The sequence below is a fragment of the Erythrolamprus reginae genome, chromosome 1 (assembly GCF_031021105.1).
Source record: "Erythrolamprus reginae isolate rEryReg1 chromosome 1, rEryReg1.hap1, whole genome shotgun sequence".
Lineage (NCBI taxonomy): Eukaryota > Metazoa > Chordata > Lepidosauria > Squamata > Dipsadidae > Erythrolamprus > Erythrolamprus reginae.
Window position 1 is genome coordinate 116,058,910 of NC_091950.1, and position 26,476 is coordinate 116,085,385.

General features: G+C 38.9%; 1 protein-coding gene across 1 annotated transcript; it reads left to right on the forward strand.

The window, feature by feature from the left end:
- Positions 1 to 5,456: 5,456 nt before the first annotated feature.
- Positions 5,457 to 25,124, forward strand: RCN1 (reticulocalbin 1). Its single transcript, XM_070762077.1, has 6 exons — positions 5,457 to 5,943; positions 11,657 to 11,850; positions 13,384 to 13,562; positions 15,522 to 15,582; positions 21,520 to 21,719; positions 23,578 to 25,124. Exons 1-6 carry the CDS (start codon positions 5,702 to 5,704, stop codon positions 23,683 to 23,685), a joined length of 984 nt encoding a protein of 327 aa, XP_070618178.1. The 5' UTR covers positions 5,457 to 5,701; the 3' UTR covers positions 23,686 to 25,124.
- The last annotated feature ends 1,352 nt before the right edge of the window (positions 25,125 to 26,476 follow it).

Sequence of the window (26,476 nt, forward strand, 5' to 3'; positions counted from 1 at the left end):
GTGCTCATCAGTCAAAGATATACTAAAAGCAAATCTAACTAGCCAGGTTATGTGTGCTTTTAAAATGATTACGTAGATGTGCTTTGAATTTTGCATGAGCCTAGCACCACTCTTCAGTTAAAGGAAAAAAAAAACCATTTTCTAAATTTCTACACGTCTGAAAAACTGTGATTGCTTTAAGAATTATGTTATTTAAATGGCAGTTTCCTTTTTCAGCCTCACACAAAAGCAAAATGTCCATTTTCAAAACATGTTATTATATTGTGATGGATATTCCTCAGCTATGCTATTTGAGGAACAAAATGAGCACCATTTTATGTTAAGACATTATTCTAGCTCCCCAAAAATTCATTGCTTAGCAAGGAATTGAATCACTATTTGCTAAGCTTTAATCTATTTGGGCCTTTCCTCAACTGCTGGTCCAGATGTGTTGTATCACCAAAAGCATTTAGCAATAGAAATAGCCCCTAGACCAGTTATGGTGAACCTTTTTTCCTTGGATGCTGAAAGAACATGGGTGTGTGCTATCGCGCATGCGTGAGTGCCCACACCCATAATTCAATGCCTGGGGAGGGTGAAAACAGCTTCCCTCGCCTCCCGGAGACCCTATGGATGCCGGAAATGGCCTCTTTCCCAACTTCTGGTGGACCCAATAGGCTGTTGTTTTGCTCTCCCCAGGCTCCAAAGGCTTCCCTGGAGCCAGGGGAGGGTAAAAATGCCCCCCCAATCCCCCAAGAGGCTCTCTGGAAGACAAAAGCACCCTCCCAGACCCTCTGCATGAGCCAAAAATTAGCTGGCCAGCACCCACATGCATGTTGGAGCTAAGCTAGGGCAACTGAACGTGTGCCAGCAGATATGGCTCCGCATGCCACTTATGGCCATAGTTTTGCCATCACTGCCCTAGACTTATATATCACTTTACAATGCTTTACAGCCTTCTCTAAGAGATTTATAGAGTCAGCATCTTCATTTTACTGACCTCAGAAGGATGGAAGTCTGAGTCAACCTTGAGCCTGTGAGAATTGAACTACTAGCAGTCAGCAGAATTAGCCTGCAATAATGCATTGAAATCACTACATCGCCACATCTCTTTAAATGTGAACACTACCAACCAATATTACTAAGCTACAGCTTCTGTCATGCTCAGTCATTGCTCAATGACATTTCTGAGGATTAGGAGAGAAGGATGTTCAGATCAGTATTCTGCATTGCCTTCTCAGTCCACATTAGAGATAATAATAATAATAATAATAATAATAATAATAATAATAATAATTTATTAGATTTCTATGCTGCCCCTCTCTGAAGACTCAGGTGCATTTGATATTACAAAATTTGAGAGACAAATTAAAAGTTCATTGAGTTATCCTCTAGAACAGTGGTGCGAACCTATGGCACGGGTGCCGCAGGTGGCATGCAAAGCCATATCTACTGGCATACGAGCTGTTGCCCTAGCTCAGTTCCAACGTGCATATGGGGGCTGCCAGCTGGTTTTTGGCTTGCACAGAGGCCCTGGGAGGGCGTTTTGGGCTTCCAGTGAGCTTCTGGGGGGGTGGGGAGGGTGTTTTTATCCTCTCCTGGCTCCAGGGAAGCCTTTGGAACCTGGGAAGAGTGAAACTGAAACCTATTGGGCCCACCAGAAATTGGGAAACAGGCTGTTTCCAGCCACTACAGGGCCTTCGGGATCAGGGGAAGCTGTATGTGCCCTCTCCAGGCATTGAATTATGGGTGTGAGCACTCGTGCATGTGCGATACAGCACACCTACACTTTTTCGGCACCTGAGGAAAAAAAGGTTCGCTATTACTGCTCTAGAATATCTGCGGAGCAGGCTGCCATTGATCAGGCTTCACCTCCTAATGCCTCTTAGTCTGATCAGCTGGATAGTTTAGCTTTCATACGTAGGTAGACCAGAGGTCGGTTCCTTCCGGTTCAGACCGGTTCTATAGAACCAGTAGTAATTTGGCAGCCTGGGTCGCTAGAACTGGCAGCAACCCAGGCCTGCCACGCCCAAAGCTGGTTTTCCCGGTGGCACCATAGGCAGTGTCATCTAGTTTTTTGCTTCTGCACATCTTGTTTAAGTACTGCACATGCTTGCAACCATGCACAGTGTGTGCATGGCATGCAACACACACACACACGCAGCTCATCCCTGAGCAAACCGGTGGCAGGAGAATCCAGAACCCACCCTGACGTAAACCACATTAAAAATATTGCACCATGGATATTGACAAATTGGAGTATGTTCAGGGGAAATCAATTAAGCTGATAATGATAGAGAAAAAAATATGAAGAATAGTCAGATATGTTTATTCTAGATAAGTAGGGAGATAGGATAGTGTTTCTTTAAATTTTCTGGAAGCTTGTCCCATGGAAGACAGGTAAACCTGTTCAAATTTATACAAAATGTAATAACAAAAAATTTAAATTACAATGAAACAGATCTTTTGGTGAAAATCAGGAAAAAACTGACCTGTTGGTCAACAATGAAAAATGCATTTTATGAAAGGATAGAGTTAATTTTCTGGGAATATTTAAACAGATCTATCTGACAGAAATACTGGAAACTTTTACTTGGCAGGAAATTGAACTATATGAATTGCTCCGAACCTTACCTCCTATCCAAAATTCCTCCAAATCTTACATCCTATCGTACTAAATTGACCTCTCCCCTTTTCTAAGAGCTCTGTAGGGGGAGGGGCATAAGCGACCGTCCTTGTCTTATTGTCTTCTTTTATCATTACTTTCTATGTTATGTTTTTATAAACTACTACCTTATACTTGATTGACAAATCAATAAAATAAATAAATTATTGCAATCAGCCTAGTCAAACTAATTGCACAATACCTGTTGAACATGCTCTTGAATTTCAGCATACCTTCAAATAGGATTGCAGAAGACATCATTTAGTGTATGATAATCTGAGCCTTCAGTCCGGATTTGCTGACCGTCAGGCCTTCCTTGTTCCTCTCCCACTTCCCATTTCTTTCTGGGATAATGTTGGGAAAGATGCTGCCTAAGATGTGATAAGAGAGAGCATAGACTGCCGAAACATTAACAGGGAAAGAAAGAAAATTCATATTCATCAGTCTGTAAATGAAATGGCAGAAGAATTGTACTGTAAGATCAGGGCCCATTTTATTTAGCATTTTACAGTGACCAGCTAGTATCTTCATAAAAGAGAGGAAATGGAGCTACACCTTTCTTCTATCGTTGTTCCCTCCCAATTGGTCTCCAGAGACAATTCAAGGTGTTGGTTGTCAATGATCACCTTTAAAGCCCTACATGGTTTGGGACCAGATTATGTACAGCAGTGTTTCCCAACCTTGGCAACTTGAAGATATTTGGACTTCAACTCCCAGAATTCCTAAGCCAGCATTCGCTGGGGAATTCTGGGAGTTGAAGTCCAAATATCTTCAAGTTGCCAAGGTTGGGAAACACTGATGTACAGGACTGCATTCTGTCGCATACCTCCCAGCAGCTGGTCAGAGCCCACAGAGTTCGCCATCCCTGGTTTAGAGTATTTATTTGAATTCATTAGCAGCAATGAGCCGGGGTGGCGCAGCAGGTAGAGTGCTGTACTGCAGGCCACTGAAGCTGACTAGATCTGTAGGTCAGCAGTTCAAATTTCATCACCGGCTCAAGGTTGACTCAGCCTTCCATCCTTCCGAGGTGGGTAAAATGAGAACCTGGATTGTGGGGGCAATAGGCTGGCTCTGTTAAAAAGTGGTATTGCTAACATGTTGTAAGCCGCCCCGAGTCTAAGGAGAAGGGTGGCATAAAAATTGAATAAATAAAATAAATTAATTCATTAGCAGCTGGATTGCAATTAACTCTTTGCCCACCAGAGGAAATTAGTCAACACTAGTTGAAGTTAACCCAGGAGTCATTGGCCAATGCAGAGTGCTAATGCTTGGAATACTCAAAGTAGCTGAAAAAGTTCAGCAAAAACAAGATGGTTACCAGAGCTCCTTGGGGCTCTCTTGAGTTTGGTCGTTTTTTTGCAGACGTTTCCTTACCCAAATTGGGCAACATCATCAGTGCTAGCATAATACTGGTATAGCCAGTGAAGGGCTACCAAAATTTTTACTACCCCACTGTGGGTTTGGCTTATGGAGGATGCCTGCATTTTCTTTCATCTTTCAGTGCAAATTGGGTTCTCTGGGGTGGAGCTCCATTTTTTCTACCCCACTGCGCCCCCCCCCCGTCTGTCTGGGCAGCAGCCCACTCCTGGGTATAGCATAGTACTGATGATGTTACCCAGATCGGGTCCCACAGAGTTGGCCTTCTCCGGGTCCCATCGAGTAAACAATGCCATCTGGCGGGACCCAGGGGAAGAGCTTTCTCTGTGGCAGCCCCAGCCCTGTGGAATCAACTCCCTCCCAGAGATTAGGACTGGCCCCACCCTCCTTGCCTTTCGAAAGCTCCTGAACACCCACCTGTCGCTAGGCATGGGGAAACTGATATACCCCTAGCTACTATGGTTTTATGTATGGTCTGTTAGGTTATGTGATTGCCCGAGTCTTTGGAGAGGGGCGGCATACAAATCTAATAAATAATAATAATAATAATAATAATAATTATTATTATTATTAGTATTATTATTAGGGTTTTAAATTGTTCTTTTAACATTAGATTTGTACATTGTGTATTGTTGTTGTGAGCCGCTCCGAGTCTTCGGGGAGGGGCGGCATACAAATCTAATAAATTATTATTATTATTATTATTATTATTATTATTATTATTATTATTATTATTATATGAAACATCTGCAAGAAAACAACCAAACTCCGAGAGCTCCAAGGAGCACTCATTTAACCTTGAGCTGCAAATATTCTCCTTTATTGACAATATTATGTCTGATGACATAAGAACGAATTACAAGAAGAACTCAAGGCAGTCTCGACGATATGATATCCCTCAAGGCACAAACGGTCAGAAGCGACCGAGGAATATGCTTCCCAGATTGTATTTTTATTTATTTATTTATTCCAATACACAATACACATTGACGAGAATAGCCAAGTAGTAATATATATAAAGAAAAGGATAGAAGAAAAGATATAAAAATAGAGAAGATATATGAAAGGAAGAAAAGATAAAGGAGAGACAATTGGACAGGGGACGGAAGGTGAACACGGCTAACATCAGGCTGATTCCCTTCCGGGGAAGGAAGCAAGAGTAGCAATCCCCACCACGTTGGCGTTGGGAATATTTCCCCCTGGGATCTTTTCTTCCTCCAGCCAGTTTCGTAATTGGTCCTCGGGAAAAACTTGGAGCCGCCTTGCAAACGTGGCGGTCGGGCGCGGCTCCACCTTTCAAAGCTTCGGCATCTCCTCTCAGCCAATCGCGCGAGGCGTAGCAATTCCACGGCGCGAAAACTTCTCCCGTTTGCAAGCGCGTTGCTGAGTGGCTGGGAGGGCGGGTGGCAATCCAATGACCAGTCCAAATTAGGCCATCCATAGGCGTCTTTTTAAAAGCCAGGCTGGACCGGGCTTGTACAATGGGGGGCAGGAAAGACGAGCCGACCCCGCGCTGAGCCTTTATGAGCGCGTGGCGCGCGGGAGGCGAGATCCGCTGGACAGGGAGGCAGCCCAAGCAGAAGACACGTGTCAGGCTCTGCAAAGTGAAAGGAGGTCCCCCTTCTTGACGTGTATCTGGAGACGCGAAGCTTTCATCGGAGACCCGGACCGGAAGAAGCCATGAGCCCGGTTACAACTTCTCGCTCCCTCGCGGTGGGGCTGATGCTAGTCTTGTGCATCAACAGGTCCTGGGGCGTCCCGACTTTCAGGAAGGAGAGAGTCGTTCGTCTCGATCCCGAGCTCGGCAACCGGCAACACGAAGAAAACCAGAGCTTCAAGTATGATCACGAAGCCTTTCTGGGCAAAGACTATGCGAAAACTTTCGATCAACTTAGCCCAGAGGAAAGCCAGGAACGCTTGGGGTAAGAAGACGGTCCTTATTTTTAACCAATACTTGGAAGGCCAGCCAAACCTGACTGTAAAAAATATGACTTTAGCAATCGAGTTGTCGAAGTGGGGGAACTCACTACCGGACTCCCTAGTATCATCCCCTAACCCCCAACATTTTACTCTTAGACTATCCACGGTTGACCTCACCAGGTTCCTAAAAGTTAGTAAGGGGCGTACATAAGTGCACCAGAATGCCTATCACCCCCTGTCCTATAGTCTCTCCTATATCTCCTATATCTTCTCTTCTACCCCTTCTATCTCTTATATCTTTTCTGCATTCTCTCTAGTTATATTTTACTCCTATATTTTCTCTTCTATACTCTCTTTCATACATTCTACTCCTATATATCCTCTATAACCTTCATTGTGTATTATTGTGTATTGGACAAAACAAACAAACAAATAAATAAAAGAGGGCGTTCTTTAGGAAGAGTGATTTAGAGATTTCTCTCCAAGTAGGAGTGAAAATGATAGTATTTTGCACACTGGTGGAGTTTAACCACTCTGCTGTCAAATACCCTTTTAATGGTCTTTTTTTTTCTTTCCCGAATTTGCGGCAACGAAAATCAACTCTGCAAGAAAGTAAGAACTTTCTGACTAGGGTGCGGGAGGGAAAGTTCCTATCAATGCCTTAAATGGAAAATTAGTTTCATTCCTACATCATACAGTGTCATAGAGAATCCTAGGTTTTATATGGGAGATTCAAATCCAGGATCAACTCACTGAAAATGAAAAGTCTATTTGTTTGTTGTAGGAGAGGTTTTCTTTCTCTTTTTTAAACTTTTGGAGGGCGACTTCCTTAATTTGTTGCAGCAGAAACAAGCTGCCTTTCATGGAGGAGAGATCTACTCATTGCATGACAATTATATATCTTGTGTTGGCAGATGCATAATTGTGGGATGGAGGGGTTAAGTTTACAGAGTGGGGTCTTACAATACTTCATTTGGTGACCATTTGAAGTTACAATGACACTGAAAAAAGTGAGGTATGGCAATTTTCACACAGATGACCGTGCTCATGTGATTTACATTTGGATGCTTGACAACTGGTTCATATTTATTTGGCGTGTCCTGGAGTCACGGGATCCCCTTTTGCAACCTTTTGTCAAGCAAAGTCAAAGGGGAAGCCATATTCACTTAACAACCATGTTACTAATTTTAACAACCGCAGTGATTCCCTTAATGTGGCAAGAGTTAGTCATAAAATGGGACAAAAGCCACTTAATACATTTGTCACTTAGCAACATAAATTCTGGGCTCAATTGTGGGGTCGTAAGTCGAGGACTATCTGTAGTGTGAAACCTATTTTGCAACAACAACAGCAAAATTAAAAAAAAATTGGAGTTGGATGAAAAGAGTACAAAAATAAAATCTGATTAGGTGTCCACTTTCAATTCAATTGTGGCAGGCAGGATATGAATAGGCATGTTTCTGAGTCTTAAGAAAAGAAACCTAGCAACTAATAGAAACTAATGGAAAGCATTTCAATGGCTCTGGACTTTAAAAAACAAGTTGAAAGATCAAAAGTAAAATAGTAACATCATAAAAGAGCATGTGAACAGTTTGCTCACTGAAGTGTGTCACAGATAGGAAGTCAAACCAACATTCACATGGATCCCATTTATTACTCTTTTCTCCAAGATACTCAGGTTTAATCTTCTCATTTGATCTTCATGACAAATCTGCTGATTAGAGAAACCAGAGCAATAAATTTGGCATTACCCCGTGATTTGCTGTGGCTAAACGAGAATATTCTCCAAATGTATACGCTTTTATAAATGAAGCAATATCTCTCTTGTCTGGCATAACTTTGTGATAAACTTTTAGTTAGTTAGTTAGTTAGTTAGTTAGTTAGTTAGTTAGTTAGTTAGTTAGTTAGTTGATTAGTTAGTTAAATTTATATGCTGCCCCATTCCAACAGGACTCTGGGCGGCTAACAATAATCACAATTACTAAAACAGCATAAAAATAAGATAATGGAAAACAACAATTAATATAAAATGCACAAAACCCTAAAAGCCATACATACATTCAGTCATTCCTAATCCCAGGCCTGCTGGAAAAGGAGAACCCGGAGAAGGCCAACCCTGTAGGCCCTTATTGGTCGCCATGAGGTAGGAGGCGGTCAGACAAAAGTTGACTTTTCTGTCTGAGGCAGTCAGGGAGAATTGCTTTTCTCTAGGCAAAATACAGTCTGCGATGGCTTCCCATATAACCTAATTTTTCTTCCTCAGTTTTTTATCCCATCTAATGTCCCCGGACCTGGGATGGGAAAAGCGCTTATTATATGGCCATTTGGAGGGAGCGACAAATATTAAAACATGCATAATGTCATGCAAATGCTAGTATCCTGAGGCAAATATATTTTTATGAAATTTGTATGAAGAACATCATTTCATGGTATCATTTGGGGATCTTTGCTATTGGCTGAGGAAGTTGAAGTCAGCAGTTAGAGTAAATGAAAACTTTGCTTTGTGGGAGGATTCTTCAAGGTATGGTGTTGGTGAGGGGAGAGAAGGCCTTTCCTTCCTAAGGTTGTAACATTCTCTTGAAGAATTGTCAACTTTTATTCAAAATGTTATTGTTGTTGTTGTTATTATTATTATTATTATTATTAATTAGATTTGTATGCCGCCCCTCTCCGTAGACTCGGGGTGGCTCACAACAATAATAACACAATATATAACAAATCTAATAATTAAAAGTCACTAAAAGCCCATTATTAAAAAGAAAACAGCTCTTACTGATGTTAGTAGAGCCCATTTTAAAATCTAATTTCTAAGATGGAGGAGAGGAAACGAGAGGAGGAGAGGAAAGTGTGCGAGTCCGCGGAGAGGGGTGTCATATAAATCCAATAAATAAATAAATGAATAGAATAAAGGTGTGGGATGGGCCTGGCAGTTATGTCAACACCGTGTTTTGGTGATGCCTACCTAGGATGTGGTCCAGGACGCAAAAACCTTAAAACCCACCTCTGCCGTCAGGCATGGGAAAATTGATTCCCCCGGGCCATTCCGTTTTATGTATGGTTTGTCTGGGATGTATGGCTGGTTTTATATTAAGGGTTTTAAACTGTTTTTAATTATTGGATTTGTACTGTGTATTGTTGTTGTGAGCCGCTCCGAGTCTCCGGAGAGGGGCGGCATACAAGTCTAATAAATAATAATGATAATATTTATTTATTTATTTATTAGATTTGTATGCCGCCCCTCTCCGTAGACTTAATATTATTAATAATAATAATAATAATAATAATAATAATAATAATAATTGGTAGGGCTTCCATGTTTGAAGGAGCAACTTTAGACTTCAACCCAAATAGTTTATCCAATAACTTGAACCAGAGTTTAATAATGTCATTGGATCTGTTGTCATCTGGTTATTGAGATGGTTCACAGGTAAAGGTGAATCAGCTAATTTCTGTCGTCTTCAGTCTGAAATTCCTTCTATGCTTTTTGATGCTATGTGTTCAAAGCATCCATGTGGTACAGAGAAAGCTGATATGACTTGCATTCCTGCTTGCTTATACCTGGAGGCAGGTGCATAAGACTTGGTCTTCTGTTGGGCATCTGAGAGCATTGCAAACACTCTATGCCTTTTTTTGGTGCAGAAAGAAGTTAGTTTATTCTGAGGTGGAAGGATATGATAGATGTATGATGTCTAGCTGCTAACCTAAGGAGTAATCACAGTGGCTTCTGGTTACATTAGCAAAGCAATAATCTGCTCTGCCTCCTACACACGTATGTTCAGAGGAGAGGCTTATTTTCTCTCCTTTCCTAGATTTAAAGATGGATTAAAACATTGCTTTCTTGCTATACCTGTGGGACAAGCTGTAGCAAGAATTCAGAGAGCTTTCATATAGTCCATATTCTCTGTCAGCCAAAGTTCTTCATCATGGGAATGATTCTACATCTATTAGGTCAATTCTAAAATTTCACATTGTGTTGCTTTTTATTTCATTTAGGAGTATCAAATATATAACATGAAAGTTTGTCATGTCATGGACAAATATCATGCTGTATTTGTTCATGTGACATATATGACATGTTAACTGGCCCTTTACAGTCTTAGAGATCATTGTTCTCATTTGAAAGAGATTTCACAAGGACTGGTCAATATATTGATTGATAATCTGTCTTCACTGGCTACCCATTATATTAGTGTTTGTAAAATATTAAATTTCTTCACAACATTTTAATAGGTTATTCTACTATCAGTAACAGTAATATTTTGTTATTGCCAATTATTACTTCTTGTCTTGAAATCTAGTTAGTGAATGGTTATCTAATTAAATTCTTTTCTGTGACAAGTGTTGAATGCTTCTCAGTAACAAGCCCACTTGGCACATGTAAGTCACAACTATGTTTTTGGGAGAAGATTAGACTGGAAAGTTTGCCTGGCATTTAATGCTGTAAAGAGCTCTGTTTAGTGGACCTTGATGCAATGGTTATAATTCTTGTTATATTTAAGTATTGGCAGAAATCAGTGCAAATGATATAAATTGGTACAAATGAAGAATTTCCATCACTTAATATACTGTAATATACCGGTAATGCTCTTACTACAATTTCACTGACAAAGAGGAACAATAGACAATCTCTCCCACCAAGTAGTCTGTTAAATTAGGATTTCATTTTTGTCTAACTCTACTTTGGGTCTTAAGAGCCTCTAGATGCAATCTGTAATCCAGATACAAATGTCTTTTCTGACGAATATCCCTCTGTGTATGAAGAAAGAGGTTGGAATCTGTATTTTGGCATTTTATTTGGCTTAGACAACACTTCACAAAACTTGACTAAGTACCTTTATGTTTGTGTGAAAAAAGAAAAGTACTTTTAAAACATGATAGATCAAATCCTTACAAATACAGTGGTGTTCATATTTGACTCCTGTTGGTTTAATGTATGGCCTTTTACTTTGCTTGTCACTCCATTCCTCTTCTTTCCTTTTTCCCCACTCATCACTGTCTGAGGAGTGGCTTAAAATGCCACGTAGGTTTTCTTGGAGAAGGCACAAGGGATTATTTCTAGAGGATGAGAATCTCTTGCGTACCTCTCTTGCTGCCTGATGAGAAAGCAAAGGCATAGTGAAATGGGGAGAAAGACTAATAAAGGGCATGGGTAACGACAGAGACTGTGAAATACCATTTGCTTATAATGCAACCCTTCCTCAAAAAATAGATCGCAGGTCAGTCACAATAATGCAACATTTTATTTTTTAAAAATACGATCATAGCTTGTGGAGATAAAAACAGCAGGGAAAAGATTTCTTGAAACAATGTCATCTTAAATCAGATGAATAACACAAAGGCTGCCTTATTTATTTATTTATATTTATTTATTTATTAGATTTGTATGGGTCCTGTATCTGTTCAGTGGCCTCTTAGAAACTAGAGCAGGGGTGTCAAACTCAAGGTTCACGGTATGCGTAGATCAGGTCCGTGGGGCCCCCTAGGAAACTGTGAAGGACTGACCCGCAAGGCCTCTGCTAGTGAAAATGGAGCTCGGGTGGGCTGCGAACGGCCATCCTGGTCTCCCATTCGGAAGGTTCATTTTAAGCAAATGTAATTGTACCATGGCATGACAATTTATGGAACAGTTATTTAAGATTATACGGATAGTAATGCAAATTCTGAAGAATATTTACCAAGATTCTAATAAGCTGATTACTTTCCCCTTTATCCCAGCAAAATTGTTGATCGTATCGATGATAATAAAGATGGTTTTATCACAACAGAAGAACTGAAAAATTGGATTAAAAGAGTACAGAAACGTTACGTATTTGAAAATGTAGCTAAGGTCTGGAAGGATTATGATCTCAATAAGGATAATAAAATTTCATGGGAAGAATACAAACAAGCATCATATGGCTACTACTTAGGTAAGAAAATTCTAGACATACAGCAATTCAACTGCATTTCTTTACATTTATCGGCCATAAAACAACCTAATTCAGATGCAGCAGAACCAGAATGAATGGTGGGTGGTGGGAGATTATTTATTAATTTATTTATTAATTGGATTTATTTGCCACCCTTCTTCAAAGACACAGGGTGGCTTACAACATATATTAGCCTAATAACTAGCAAGTGTTAAAAAATATCTAAGAGTAATATAATTCCCATAGTGATTTAAGTTCCTGGAAAATATTGGAATAAAAATACTCAAAGTCACAAAGCACAATCATCAGCAATTCTGAATTCTAGCATTGTTTCTAAAAAGGCTTATGGAACAATTTTGGGTATATTCCTTTTTGGTTCTTTTCCAGAATGGTATGACTGGAAGTAAAGTGTTTCATAAACTCTAGTAGGAAACAACAGTTTAGTTCAAACCTAGATTCTATCAGCCCTATTTTTGGCATTTTACATTTATGATACATTTGATACAAAATATATATGAGAGTATTTGAATGCCAAAGAACATCTGAAATTTGGAGCAGAAAGATTCCAAATGTCCTTGAAGTATCCTGATTTAATTCAGAATGTGCCCAAAACAAATGCAAAAACAACTTCTGAAAAGCAATACCAGTTGAAATTAAGCCAATGGCTACAGCCAGGCCATAGGTTAGTCATATTTCTATTTGATGTATTCAAGATTAAATTGCAAGATAGCAGAAACTCACTTGTTTGGTAAATATAGGCAGAAAAGAAGAAATGCATTTGTCAATTTAATCTAAATGTAAATGAATCACTAAATGGGACTTTGGATTCAGTTTTGAGTTTTGAGTTCCAGAGGACATGGGTACCATTAAAGAGGGTGGGTGTAACGTTCCTATTCCTATATCCTTTGTTTCTGACTACATGTGCTTATTCAAGCATATCAGTTTTCTGGCCAACTTGGTGGCTCTGTGCACATTGTTATAAAGATTCCTATGTATAAAGTGTATGTGTCAAAGCACAAATGCTTTTGGGTGTAAAAGAAAAGGGACTACGGTACTTGGGCTATTTTCATAATACCATTGTTTTGAGGACTAAAATGGTAATTCAATCCTCTTGAAATACCTTCCTTCTGTATAAAACACATGGAAGTAGCACCTGATGCAACACTGATAGTAACTATATAAGGATGAGAAAGGGACACAGATACATAGCTTTGTCGAAGAGTCTCTCTAGTAAATACAAAATGCTATGGTTTTTATTGTGGGCTAAGAAAAGAATTACATTTTTTTAAATTTGAATAATATGGAGCTATATGTGTGGGTATGTATAACAGTAGGTTGAAAAATCTAGTGGAAGAATTCCCATAGATAGAATACTATACTGGATGTTTGTCTTACGTAAGGGAGATTTGGTGATTTCGATTCTTACATATCATTCCTACATAAAACACTCTGGTGTTAATTATTCGTGCAGTTTTATTCATCTTATTCTGATAATTTATTTCATCTTATTCTAATAATTCCTTCTTTTTCTAGAGCATTCCAAAGAGTTCCAAGATATCACAGAGCAACACAATTTTAAGAAAATGCTTCCCAGAGATGAAAGAAGATTCAAACAAGCTGATCTGGATGGTGATTCAGAGGCAACTCGTGAGGAATTTACTGCTTTCCTTCACCCGGAGGAGTTTGAGCATATGAAAGACATTGTTGTTCTAGTAAGCTATGGCAAAGCCACCTTTATCCTTTGGGCTTCTCTTTATTACATCAGTTTGAAAATGACCTTCTCATCTTTTAAGGCAAGGTTTCCTAGGCAGTAATTACTGAGTTCTTTTCGTCCAGAAGGAAAGCTTCTTTTGGGAATTAGGTGGCTAAAAAGTAGCCTCTCTCCCAAATTTTGGTGATCCGTCTTATGTGTTGATTTTAATTCTACATGAAGTTTGTTTAGTAGCAAGGTAGCAAACAGAATCATAGACATGGACCCATTATGCCATGAATATTGCCTTATTGAAGTACATATAAAATCTTGATTTTATAAAATCTTGATTTTATCACATACTAAAGCAACAATACTGAGGAAAAAATGCTTGTGTTAAATATTTTAAAGTAGCATCCATTGAAAGTCATAAAAATGCAAACTTTGTGTTTTACCTGCATTTATCAATCCTTTGTCTTCTCTCTGGCCCATTGTTGCTTGAGTGGCTATGCTCACAATCCTTCAAATTAGCTGTAGAAATCAGGGTGTGGCTGCTTACTATGTCATAATTTTACTTGATAAGAAACTTAGGCAGTGCCTTTACTATGGTATAATTCACATACATTAAGCATCATTTATAGCTTACTCAATTAATCACAATTAAAACAGCTGGTTGGTTTCACACTATTATATTTAACAAAATCAAATAAATAAGTGATTTCAACTGTTGCAACAGACTCCCTTTAAATACTTTTGTGGTCCTGGACCACCAAGACTTAACTCAGGATTTAAATCGTAACATTTCTTTAAACCTTCACAGATCCCTATGATAACATCATGGCCCCTGAGGGGTCTGCGGACCCCAGGTTGAGAACCACTGAAATAAAACGCACTCTAGTGACTGATGTCAAGCTAGGCATAGTCAGCCACTGACCTAACTAAGTGATGTCAAGGCCAGCTTTCTCCAGCCCGATGTTGTCCAACGGTTGACTATAATTTCCAAAATTCCCTGAATTTGGGCTTAAGCTCTTAAGTATGTACTGACCTTAGGCTTAATTGCTGTTTCTGAGGTTTAGAAACTATATTTGCTATTACTACCTTGGTAGCTTACTGTTAGTCACATTGATTCATTAATGGCCTGATATTTAATTGACTAAGCAATCTTTGAATGTTCAGATATTTTCATATACAGTGTTCCCTCGATTTTCGCGGGTTCGAACTTCGCAAAAAGTCTATACCACGGTTTTTCAAAAATATTAATTAAAAAATACTTTGTGGTTTTTTCCCCCTATACCACGGTTTTTCCCGCCCGATGACGTCATATGTCATCACCAAACTTTCATCCACCTTTAATAAATATTTTTTTAAATAAACTTAAATAAAGAAACATGGTGAGTAATAATCTAAATGGTTGCTAAGAGAATGGGAAATTGCAATTTAGGGGTTTAAAGTGTTAAGGGATGGCTTGTGATACTTTTCATAGCCAAAAATAGTGTATTTATTTCCGCATTTCTACTTCGCGGAAATTCAACTTCCGCGGGCGGTCTCAGAATGCATCCCCCGCTAAAATTGAGGGAACACTGTATATGATATTTTCAGAGAAATATTACAGAAGCTCCTGTAGCCATAAAGAAGATTATAAGGTAAAACATACCTTGCATATATGTTCAGGAAAAATATTTAGATAATATAACATGTTTATTATATGTTTGATTTTTAAAAAGGCTCTACTGCTCTTGGTGTAAACAGTTTTTCCCAGACTGTTCCTTTCCAAATATTTTAGATGTCAACTTTCATAATTCCTAGCAAGCACTCAATAGGCCAAGCTGGCTGAAGATTATGGAAGTCCAAGACCACTGGAGGGCTTCACATTGGGAGAGGCTGATGTAAAAGGACAGCTGAAAATGAAAGATTTATAAGCAGTTTGCAGAAAAAAACAGGCATCTTTATACTGACAGATTTTTCTCTCTTATTGTGACAGGAAACACTGGAGGACATAGACAAAAATGAAGATGGTTTTGTGGATCAGGATGAATACATTGGTATGCCATGGCATTGGAAATTCTGCTATTAGTATATATTTGTTATAAGTATGGTTTCTTTTGTATAAATGTATTGTTTTTACTGAAACTTTTAAAGTGAAATCTAATACAAAGTACTATAATATAAGGAAGGAAAAAATAGAAATCAAAGAAAAAGCAAAAAGTTCAAGATAAAAATAGAATAAAAATAGAAAGAAGAAAAATATAAAGAATCATATTCCTCCTTTCTATAATCTGTCTTCTTTAATCCTCAAAAACACAAATCAGAAGCCCATTTTTATAACTTCTTGCAAAATGTCCATAAGATAGTTTTCACTCACCAATAATTGTAGATAATGTCTTTTCTCTAATCAAAGAAAATAATTTATCCATTGCAGCAAAATATGTCAACTTCGCCAGTTACTCTTCCATTATGGACAATGTTGAATCTTTCCATCTTGATGCATATATTAATCTCGTCACACTAATCATATACTGAAATAATCTCCCATGACATTTTTCTAACTCTTCTCCCTTTAGTCCTAAATTCTGACTTCAATTGAATACCAGCCTTTAACATCCTCTATCAAAGTTTGTATATGAATCCATTTCTTTTAGCTTTTATTCATGTCCACCAAACATGATAAAATGTCCCTTCATGTTTATATTTCCAACATACATTTGAAGTGTTTTTATATGTCCTAGATTATTTCTCTGGTGTCATGTACTAATGATGCATTGTTTAATACAAATTCTCTTTTAAATTAAAACACGGTATAAATTTCAACTTTTATCAACATATTTTCCTATCGATCCATCTGTATATTATAACCAAAAGTCTTGACCTACTTTATTGCATATTCTTTAACTTTTTTCATGTTTCAAATTATGTATTTTTAGGAATTTTATGTTCATTATCAGTACACAAATATACAATATTTTGAATTCTGCCTTACTTTGCTCCATACTATAAATCATTTTATCCATTTTAAAACCTTTGGATATCTATAAATGGGAAAACCATTGACTATCATATCCTTCTGCTTTTCACTGGATTCTTGATTTCATTTTAAATTTGTCTTAGTGGTTTTTAATGAGTGCTGATATGTCAAATTTTTTTCTGCCTATTTTCCTCCCCTAACTTATAAATTTGTTTTACATTTTAGCTTCCCTAATTTTCTAAACTTGCCTTATGCCTTCTATTCAATTCCTCAAAACCATAATAAGCAGTGGATATTCTTGTCCTGTTCCTTTTGGAATCTCACAATGTTTTATTATCCATTAACAATTATGTGTGCTTTCTGAAACATATAAATCAGTCTTATATCTTTAATAAAATTATCTCCAAGTTTCATATGTTCCAGAACTGTAAACAAACAAACAAAATTCAAATTATCAAGGGCTTTCTCTGCATCTGGAATATCAATGCAGCTTGTTTTTCATTATGTTGCTCGAAGTAGCCCACAACATTCAAAACATTTCTAATATTATCTTGTAGTTATTTTTTAGCTATAAATCCATATTAATCTCCATAAAAGAAATCCTATAAAATGTTGTGATTCCGTCTGAGGCCCCTCAGGGAACGGCTGATCCTCTGCCGGCTTCCTGCTCAGAGGGGGAGGATGAGGAACAGGAGGTTCAGGCAGACGGGGAGGAGGAATCTCAGGCTGAGGGAGAGGGAGGACAGCCAGAGTCCCCCGAGGGGGAGCTCTCCCCAGCAAGCAGCCTGGATTCCTTAGATGAAAATGCACAAGCAATAATCGATCTCCGGCAGAGAAGAGCAACACAACGAAGGGGACAATTAGCCAGGTACTTTCAGCACTTTCAGCAACAGCTGGGTTTGGGTGTGGTGCTCTCTGGAAAGGCTGAAAAGGCAGACCCACCCTTCCTGGCTTGTGGAGTATTATCTTTGGGAGTCCTAGGACCTGGCTGTGATCTTTGGCGTCTTGGAATTCTGGTTTGTGACTTTGAATACTGAAACATTGGGGGGAAAAGGTGTGGGTCTTATTCTCTACAGTGGTGGGTGTGCCAGCAAGAAGTCTGCTGTATTGTCTGGCCATCAGGACTCTGCTGTGAAGTCTCATAGCCTGACTGTTGGGAAGAACAGGTTTTCTCTGTGTTTATTTTTCAAACTATAAAGTGCTTTTGCTTTTACCAGCGTGTCTGGCTGCTTTTTCCAGTTGGTGTTGAAGTCTGGGGGCACCCAGACAGAACATAAAATAAATAATTTCATATGGCCAGTTTGGTTAGTCTTCTCCCCAGTTAGAAACTGCACATAGATTGTTAGTGACATCATACATTCAGGCTGTAAGTGCTGGATATTTGTTAATAAAACTGTGGTTTACTTTTTTCTTGTTTTTTATATGTTAAAAAATATTATTTTTTATCTTTGTGGCACATCTTAGTTCATTCTGAACCTTAGCTTTCCTAACTCATTTTTCCCAGTGTTTCCAAGTTGTCCTGCTTTTTCAAAGCAATATTGGTCCCTTTTTGAGTACTTAATGCTCAGAGCAAGAAATGAAAAGGAAAGTTAATGAAGAGGTACCAGTACTTCCTATGAATGGATATATCTCTAAAGCCTCAGTAAAGACCACTAAGTTCCACCTAGCTGACTATTGTTTCTCTAAAATTCCTGGTGCTTTCTATTCCTTCAGCTTGTTTGATTCTGATGTTATCCACAGAGACTTTGGCTGGCAGAAAGAAAATGCAGAATTGCTCTAGGCTGTTTTTCTAGTCAGACTTCTAAAGGTAGCATAAAAGAAAGTGGTTGAATTGTGTAACTGGAAAGTGTGACTCTCCCAACTTCTCTTGTCTTAGAAGATATTCAGTAGGTAAGAAAAGGGATTGGCATTCTCCTATTTTATTAAAAAAAGTTGTTTCCCATCAGACAAAAGATGCAAGAAGATAAAAGCAATACCAAGGCATGTAAATAAGCCTACTAAAGTAGCACAGGTTTAGCAGAATAAACCAACATAGAAATATAAACAGAGTTTTGAAGATATGGTGATAATAGAATCTTTTAATATTTGGAAAGCAGCAGAAAAGGGCAATTATGACAGCACAATTATAACTCTAATTGTTTTTATATGTGCAGCACACAGAAAGCAGGCAATACAGGTAGTCCTCGAGTTACCATCACAATTGAGTTCTGTTGCTAAGTGAAACCTTTGTTAAATGAGTTTTGCCCCATTTTGTAAAGTTAGTACAGTGGTACCTCTAATTAAGAACTTATTTTGTTCTGTGACCAGATTCATAAGTAGAAAAGTTTGTAAGTAGAAGCAATTTTTCTCATAGGAATCAACGTAAAAGCAAATAATGTGTGCAAACCCATTAGGAAAGAAATTAAAACTCAGAATTTGAGTGGGAGGAGAAGGAGGAAGAAGAGGAGGAGGACAGTCTCTGCCAAAGGAAGAATGGGGAGGGGAATAAAAAAAATCCAAAACTTTAAGGCGCCAGAGAGAGAAGCCCAAGTGGGCGAGAGGGGGGAACCTCCCGCTCCTTTGACCAAAAGGTGGCTGCTGCTGTTGCTGCTACCTGCTTCCTCTTCCTTCCCATGCTGAAGGGTTCCCCTCTTCTCTCGCTCACTCGCTTTGTAGCCAGCGCCTTTCCTTCACTGTGATGACTCCTCGGTTTGGCTGAAGCCGAGTTGATTCGTCCAGGGCAAGGCGCCTCCTTTTGCCCGCAGATGCTCCAGGAGGCAACCTCACACCGGTGTGTGGGAGGCAGCGCGAGGGAGTCACCACAGCAAAGTTGTTTATTCCCACTCCAAGCGCCCAGAGAAAGGAAAGCACTCTGTTCACTCTGGACTGCCAAAGCCTTCTTGTGCACCACCGAAAGGTTCCTCTGGCAGCCCAGAAAAGCCCAAGATGGCCGGGATTAAAGGGGGAATGGCAGGAAACTGGCTGGGCCTTCATGCCGCCCTCAAATTTCCTGGGAAATTTTTCCAGGCTGGGGTTCTTAAGTAGAAAATGGTGCTTAAGAAGAGGCAAAAAAATCACACAGTTCTTATGTAGAAAAGTTCTTGAGTAGAGGCGTTCTTAAGTAGCGGTACCACCGTACTAGGGTTGTTAATGAATTGGCTTCCCCATTGACTTTGCTTTCAAAAGGTTGCAAAAGCTAATAACAGGATCCCGAGATACCGCAACTGTCACAAATATGAGTTGCCAAGCATCTGGATTATGATGATGTGACCATGGGGATGCCACAATGGTCATAAGTATGAAAAACAGTCATAAGTAACTTTTTTTCAGTACCGTTGTAACTTTGAACAGTCATTAAATAAACTGTTGTAAATCAAGGACTACCTGTTGCAATCCCAGTCAGACACTATCTTAATTTTGTGTGAACTACTTTATATTCTAATATACCGTGCAGAAGAAATTATCTTGAAACAAATGCAATTTTAATTATATATTAAATGACACTTTCCCCTTACCAGCTGGGCCTCTTATATTATCTGTTGACTTAAATAAAGATGAAGCCCACTTTTTTTGTTAGCTATAGATATAATTATAGATCAGAGCAGCAAATGAGGAGAAAGGTGACTTACAGAATGTGTGAAATATCTAAGCATATACAGTAATACCTCATGATACGAACTTAATTGGTGCAAGGAGGAGGTTCGTAAGACGAAACATTGTTTCCCATAGGAAACAATGTAACGTCAATTAATCCGTGCAACCAAAATAAAACCCGCAAAAAAATGGTTTTCGGGAGACAGCTGGGAAGCTGCGCGGCTGTTTTAAAAGGTGACAGCCGGGCTGGGGGGCTTCCCAGCAACCTCCCGAACCGAACCCGGGGTTCAGAAAAGTTTTGCCTCTTCTTACGAACTTTGTTCGAGTTACGAACCGGCGTTCGGGAGGCTTCTGGGAAGCCCCGCCGCCCGGCTGTCACCTTTTAAAACAGCCGCGCGGCTTTCCAGCAGTCCCCAAACGCCGGTTCGTAACTCGAAAAAAGTTCGTAAGAAGAGGCAAAATTTTTCTGAACCCCGGGTTCGTATCACGAGTTGTTCGTAAGACGAGGGGTTCGTATCTTGAGGTACCACTGTACATGGATTTCTGGGTTGTCCTTCAAGTAGCAGCTACATTATCAAATCAAGAGCAGTAAAATGCTGCATGGTGATAAAAGGGGTGTGAAGCCACCATGCAAGTAACGTAAGAGCATATGTAAAATAGATTCTGAGAATCATTACATTAAAGTTGCGTGCCCCCCCTCCCCCAATCCTTCCTATCTGGTGCAGAAGTTCACATATAACTCTTGACTTTTTAACTGGCTATAAAACAAGTTTTCTCCCATCTTTTGAACTTAATCCAATTTCTGCACACTGCAGTGAGTATTAATGAAGATGTAGCACTAAATCACAAGAAAAAGAAATGATGGGAAATTATATTGTGAGAAGTAATTGCATGGGCCACTTCTAATGCATTTACCATAAGTTGCTTATGTACTGCTTATATGATTTTCCCAACCTAGTGTTCTTTTAATGTTGGTTTCTATGAGTTTTACCATCTCTAACTCTTCAAGATCAAGTTGAATGGTGGGTTTCTTTCTTTTGCAGAATATGATTCCCCTCCCCCCATGAATAAACCTATTATAAAAAGTTTGGGTTCAGAAGGCCCTGAGTTATGGGGAGGGAAAGAAAGGGGGTAATTTTTTTTAAAAGCCTAAAATTACCTTTAGCCTAACAACTATCTCATAGTCTTATACATCTGTTTAATTTTAATCATTGGGCATCTGTTCATATAGGTTTCATTGGAAGTTTATTGTCATGATTTATGTGGTTTTATTGGTTGGATTTTCATACTAATATATTGGGTAACTGTAATGCATTTGATTTTGTAGAATCGTGAATTATTGAGAAATATTGTCTGTATAGAAATACACTAAATAAATAAAGGGAGGATACATATTTTTCTCTAGTACAAAATCTGAGTTTTACATACCATTTCTTGTTTCCAGCCGACATGTTCGCGCATGAAGATGGGGGACCTGAACCAGATTGGGTGGTAACAGAACGCGAACAGTTTGCAGATTTTCGAGATCTAAACAAAGATGGGAAAATGGATAAAGAAGAGATTCGACACTGGATTCTTCCAAAAGATTATGATCATGCACAAGCTGAAGCAAGGCATTTAGTTTATGAATCAGATGCAGATAAGGTATTTACCATATTTTTTGGACTATAAGATGCACTGGAGTATAAGACACACCTTAGTTTTGGAGAAGGAAGTTAAGAAAATTGATTGGTGGATGAATCGTCCTCTTGGAATACTCCCAAACATCTCCTCCCAGAGATGAACTTTAGCAACAGGTTTATTGGTTGTGAGCTTGCTTTTTCAATCCCTGAAACCTCCATTTCAGAGGCTTTTTTCCCAGCCTCAGAAACTCAATTTCATTTTTCAGCCCCTGAAACCTCTGTTTTAGAGGCTAGGTAGAGCTACATTCAGTGTATAAGACATACCCCAAAATTTCACCCTCTTTTAAGGGGGGAAAAGGTGTGTCTTATACTCTGAAAAATACGGTAATTTCCCCCTCCCACCCCCACAGTTGTCATGTTACATAGAAACATAGAAGATCGATGGCAGAAAATGACCTCATGGTCCATCTAGTCTGCCCTTATACTATTTCCTGTATTTTATCTTACAATGGATATATGTTTATCCCAGGCTTGTTTAAATTCAGTTACTGTGGATTTACCAACCACGTCTGCTGGAAGTTTGTTCCAAGGATCTACTACTCTTTCAGTAAAATAATATTTTCTCATGTTGCCTTTGATCTTTCCCCCAACTAACTTCAGATTGTGTCCCCTTGTTCTTGTGTTCACTTTCCTATTAAAAACACTTCCCTCCTGAACCTTATTTAACCCTTTAACATATTTAAATGTTTCGATCATGTCCCCCCTTTTTCTTCTGTCCTCCAGTCCAGACTATACAGATTGAGTTCATTAAGTCTTTCCTGATACGTTTTATACTTAAGACCTTCCACCATTCTTGTAGCCCGTCTTTGGACCCGTTCAATTTTGTCAATATCTTTTTGTAGGTGAGGTCTCCATGTTAGCTTACTGGTTTGATTCTACTTTGCCCAATCATAAATTTAAGATTTAATAATTCTTGTAAGATGTTTATTAAAATGCATCATTTGAATTACCTTGATGTCATTAGCTAATTTTTCAGAAAATGCTTGAAAAATAGTATGGGGAAAAAACACGTTAAAACTATAAATCTAAAGTGGATTTTTAACATTTGTTTCTAATCCAAAAATGTACCTCTACCCCCAAATATCACTTCCAATACAAGTTAAAATTTATACGTGTTTTCTTTAAATCAAGGAAGCAAGATTTAGATTATTTTTTCACACCAATAATTTATTTTTCAAATTATTTTGGTATTTTTGCAAATACCTACGGATATTTCATTTTATATATTGATCTTTTTATATGACCTGAAACATTGAGGCTCTCATATCGGCTTGATAAATAAATGGATTTACAGAAAAGTATGAATAAATACAAATTCGAGTTCTTATACCGGACTTTGGATGTTTAAAACAAAGAGGCACAAAATTGACTAGAATGGAACATAGCTGTGTATAGGGCTCCTCTTAAGACTTCTATTGATTTTCCTGAGTATCTTCTTGGTAGAGTTGCAGGTCTCAGAGGAAAATAGGTGTCCAGAAATATTTACAAAAGTAGCAGAATATAATCAATCTCAGGACAACTGGATTATGCCGGGCAAATTTTCATAATGGAAACAAATTAAAGCATTTTAGAGCAACATTAAAAAGGGACTATTGGTATTGTTGCAGCTTATCTGCAGCTTATGGTTTTTGAATAATCATTTCTCACTCAGCCAAGTAATTTTGTGTGAGTTTGTGTGTGTGTGTGTGTGCGTGCGCGCATGTGTGTGTGTGTGTGTACATATACATACAGCTTGTTTTTAGATATACATTAAAGCTATGTAATTAAAGCTGGATATTTAAAATAGATGTTTTCCTAACTAGCTATTTTCCCTCTTGCAGGATCAAAAGTTAACCAAACAAGAGATTCTAGATAATTGGAACATGTTTGTTGGAAGTCAAGCTACAAATTATGGAGAAGACCTCACAAAGAATCACGATGAGCTATAATGTTTTTTGAAAAGCAAATATATCAGAGACTTATGTCTGAGTTGCCTGTAAGATGATCAGAATAACAATGGTCATCATGGCAAATTTATTTTGCACCAGTATATACTTTCTAACAAGAATCAATTCTGTTAATACCATTGAATGCCACAAATGTCACTCCATCTAAATCAGTGCTTCTCAACCTAGGGGTCGGGACCCCTTTGAGGGTCGAATGACAGTTTCACAGGGGTCGCCTAAGACCATGGGAAAAGACAAATTTCTCATGAAGTTAGGAACTAAAGCTCTATTCTGGTGCCTTGGAACATATTTTTACAATCCAACCAATCAGGCGTTTACTCTAGGGGTGTACCTCTGACCTTCCTGCCAATTAGCTTAAAACTCTGTTGGGAGAATTGGCACTAGACGTATTGTTGGGGGTCACCACAACTTGAGGATTTGTATCAAGGGGTCACAGTATTAGAAAGGTTGAGAACCACTGATCTAAATGCATATTTTAATGAATTTATTGTAACTTGGGAAGTGCACTTTCCATTTGTAGGTTGACATACTTTCATTTCAATCCTAAATATGTAACCTTTGATTGATCACTAATATTATTGAGATTTAACCTGTGATACAGAGGAAGATAAACAGTCTCCTATCTTACTACTTAACATGTACTACATCATACTGTGTGTGGAAAGTTGAATAATTCAATGCTCTTTCATGGTATAGTCAAACACCCATATTTCAAAGAACGCGGAGTCTACCAAATGTGTTGGGATACACTCATCTATAATCCACATGGTCAATGGTAGACGAAAAGCCTGGCTTTCATCCCTACCATGTAGGGATTTCTTTGATGTCAGAATGTTTCAAATGTTTTCTCATGTCTAATGAAGTGATAGAAGTATCATATAAGGCTACATCACAAGAAGTATACTTGATAGAATGCATTGCTCAGGTTTTCAGAGATAGGTCTATGCTCAGAACTAGCAGACATTCTTGGAGACCAATTCTCCTATTTCTTTCTAATGGAAGTTGCAGTGTTAAAATATCTGAAAGGCACCAGATTGCCTTCCGCTGTTGGAAGATGTAATTTATGGGATGTATGTCTAGGTTCCATTTTGAAAATTCTTAGGAGCAGAAATGGTGCTCTTTTTCCATCTTCATTTCCTCTTTACAAGGAAGTGTATTGGTATTGAACGATATGAAAGACGAAAGTACCACAGGGAAGAAGAATTTGTACACTTCCCCTTTGAGTATTTGCTATCAGAGAAGACTTGAGCATAGGCTGCTATCTTCATATGGGATTTTTTGAGGTAAATGGCCACTTTTAGATTTTTGCTCTTGACTGTTAACTCGCTCTATTTCGTGTGGCATATAAACTTTTCTAGTATTTTTGCCTTTATGAGCCAGAAGCCATGAACAATAAAATGTTGGTTTTAATATCTCAAAAAGTGGAGATTTACTTTCTTTTCTAATATAATTAGTGACTGCCTCTGGGGGAAAAAGGCCTTTCCTGTAATACTTTTTCTGACAAAATTAAATCTGATGTGAATGGGAAAACACCACATACAGGTTGTAGGCCGCAACAAGATAAATTGTAGCCTTTTCCAACTTGACATTCTCCACAGGCTTTGGAGTATAGCTCACATTATCTACAGCATGAGAGGGGAGACTAAATGGAAATTTATGAAGTTATAGTCATAATACCTCTAAACAGCGGTGGTCTACGAGCCGAAACGCTAATTGCGCTCACCACTGCGGCTAGTAAGTTCTTGAGGGACCAGCGCGATTTTGCTGCTGCACCTGTGGAGGTAGCAAAATCATACACGGAGCCGCAGGTAAAACCTCGCTGAAACACAGGCGCAATTTTGCTTTCTCCATGGGTGTAGCAGCAAAATCACGCTGGTCTCGCAAGAACTTACGAGCTGCGGCGGCAAGCTCGATTTAGCGTTCCGTCTCTGAAGGCACCAGACTGAGAAATATTGGAACCCAAGCATTGTGGTCTCATCAATAAATCATGGGCTTAATGTTATGTGAATCCAGATGATTCTAGACAGCTATATTCCTGAAATGCATCGTGTCAATTCAGGAGTAATAGATTTTATTCAGCATGGATGACAAAGATTGAGCTAGCTTTCTTTTTTCCAAAAGACAGCTGGCTGTATCTTATAGGAGGATACATTATATTAGTGATGGCGAACTTATGGCATGGGTGCTACAGTTGATGTGCAGGGCCATATCTGTTGGTAAGCGAGCCTTTCCCCTAGCTCAGCTCCAATGTGCATGTGTGCGCTGGCCAGCTGATTTTTGGCTTGCACAGAGGCTCTGGGATGGCATTTATGGCTTCTAGAGAGCCTCCTGGGGGATGGGGGAGGGCGTTTTAACCCTCTCGCAACTCCAGGATACCCGTTGGACCCTGGGGAGGGTGAAACACGGGCCTAATGGGCCCATTGGAAGTTGGGAAACAGGCTGTTTCCAGCCTCCAGGGGGCAGTAGAAGCTGTTTTTGCCCTCCCCAGTCATTGAGCACTCGCAATAGCCTGTGCGAATGCTTCTTCGGGACCCGAGGGAAAAAAAAGATTCGCCATTACTGCACTATATAAACCATGGGGAAGGGATTGCTGCAGGGGTGGGTTCCTCCTGTTTTGTACCAGTTCACCCGAACCGGTAGCAACCCGCTGTTGACATCACAAAACCAGACTGGTCGTGGCCAGTCTGTGGGAGCCACTATTTTGTTTTATTTTATTGAATTTTTTAATGGGTTTTTTTCTTCTGCACATACAGAACCTGTTCTCTCTGTGTTT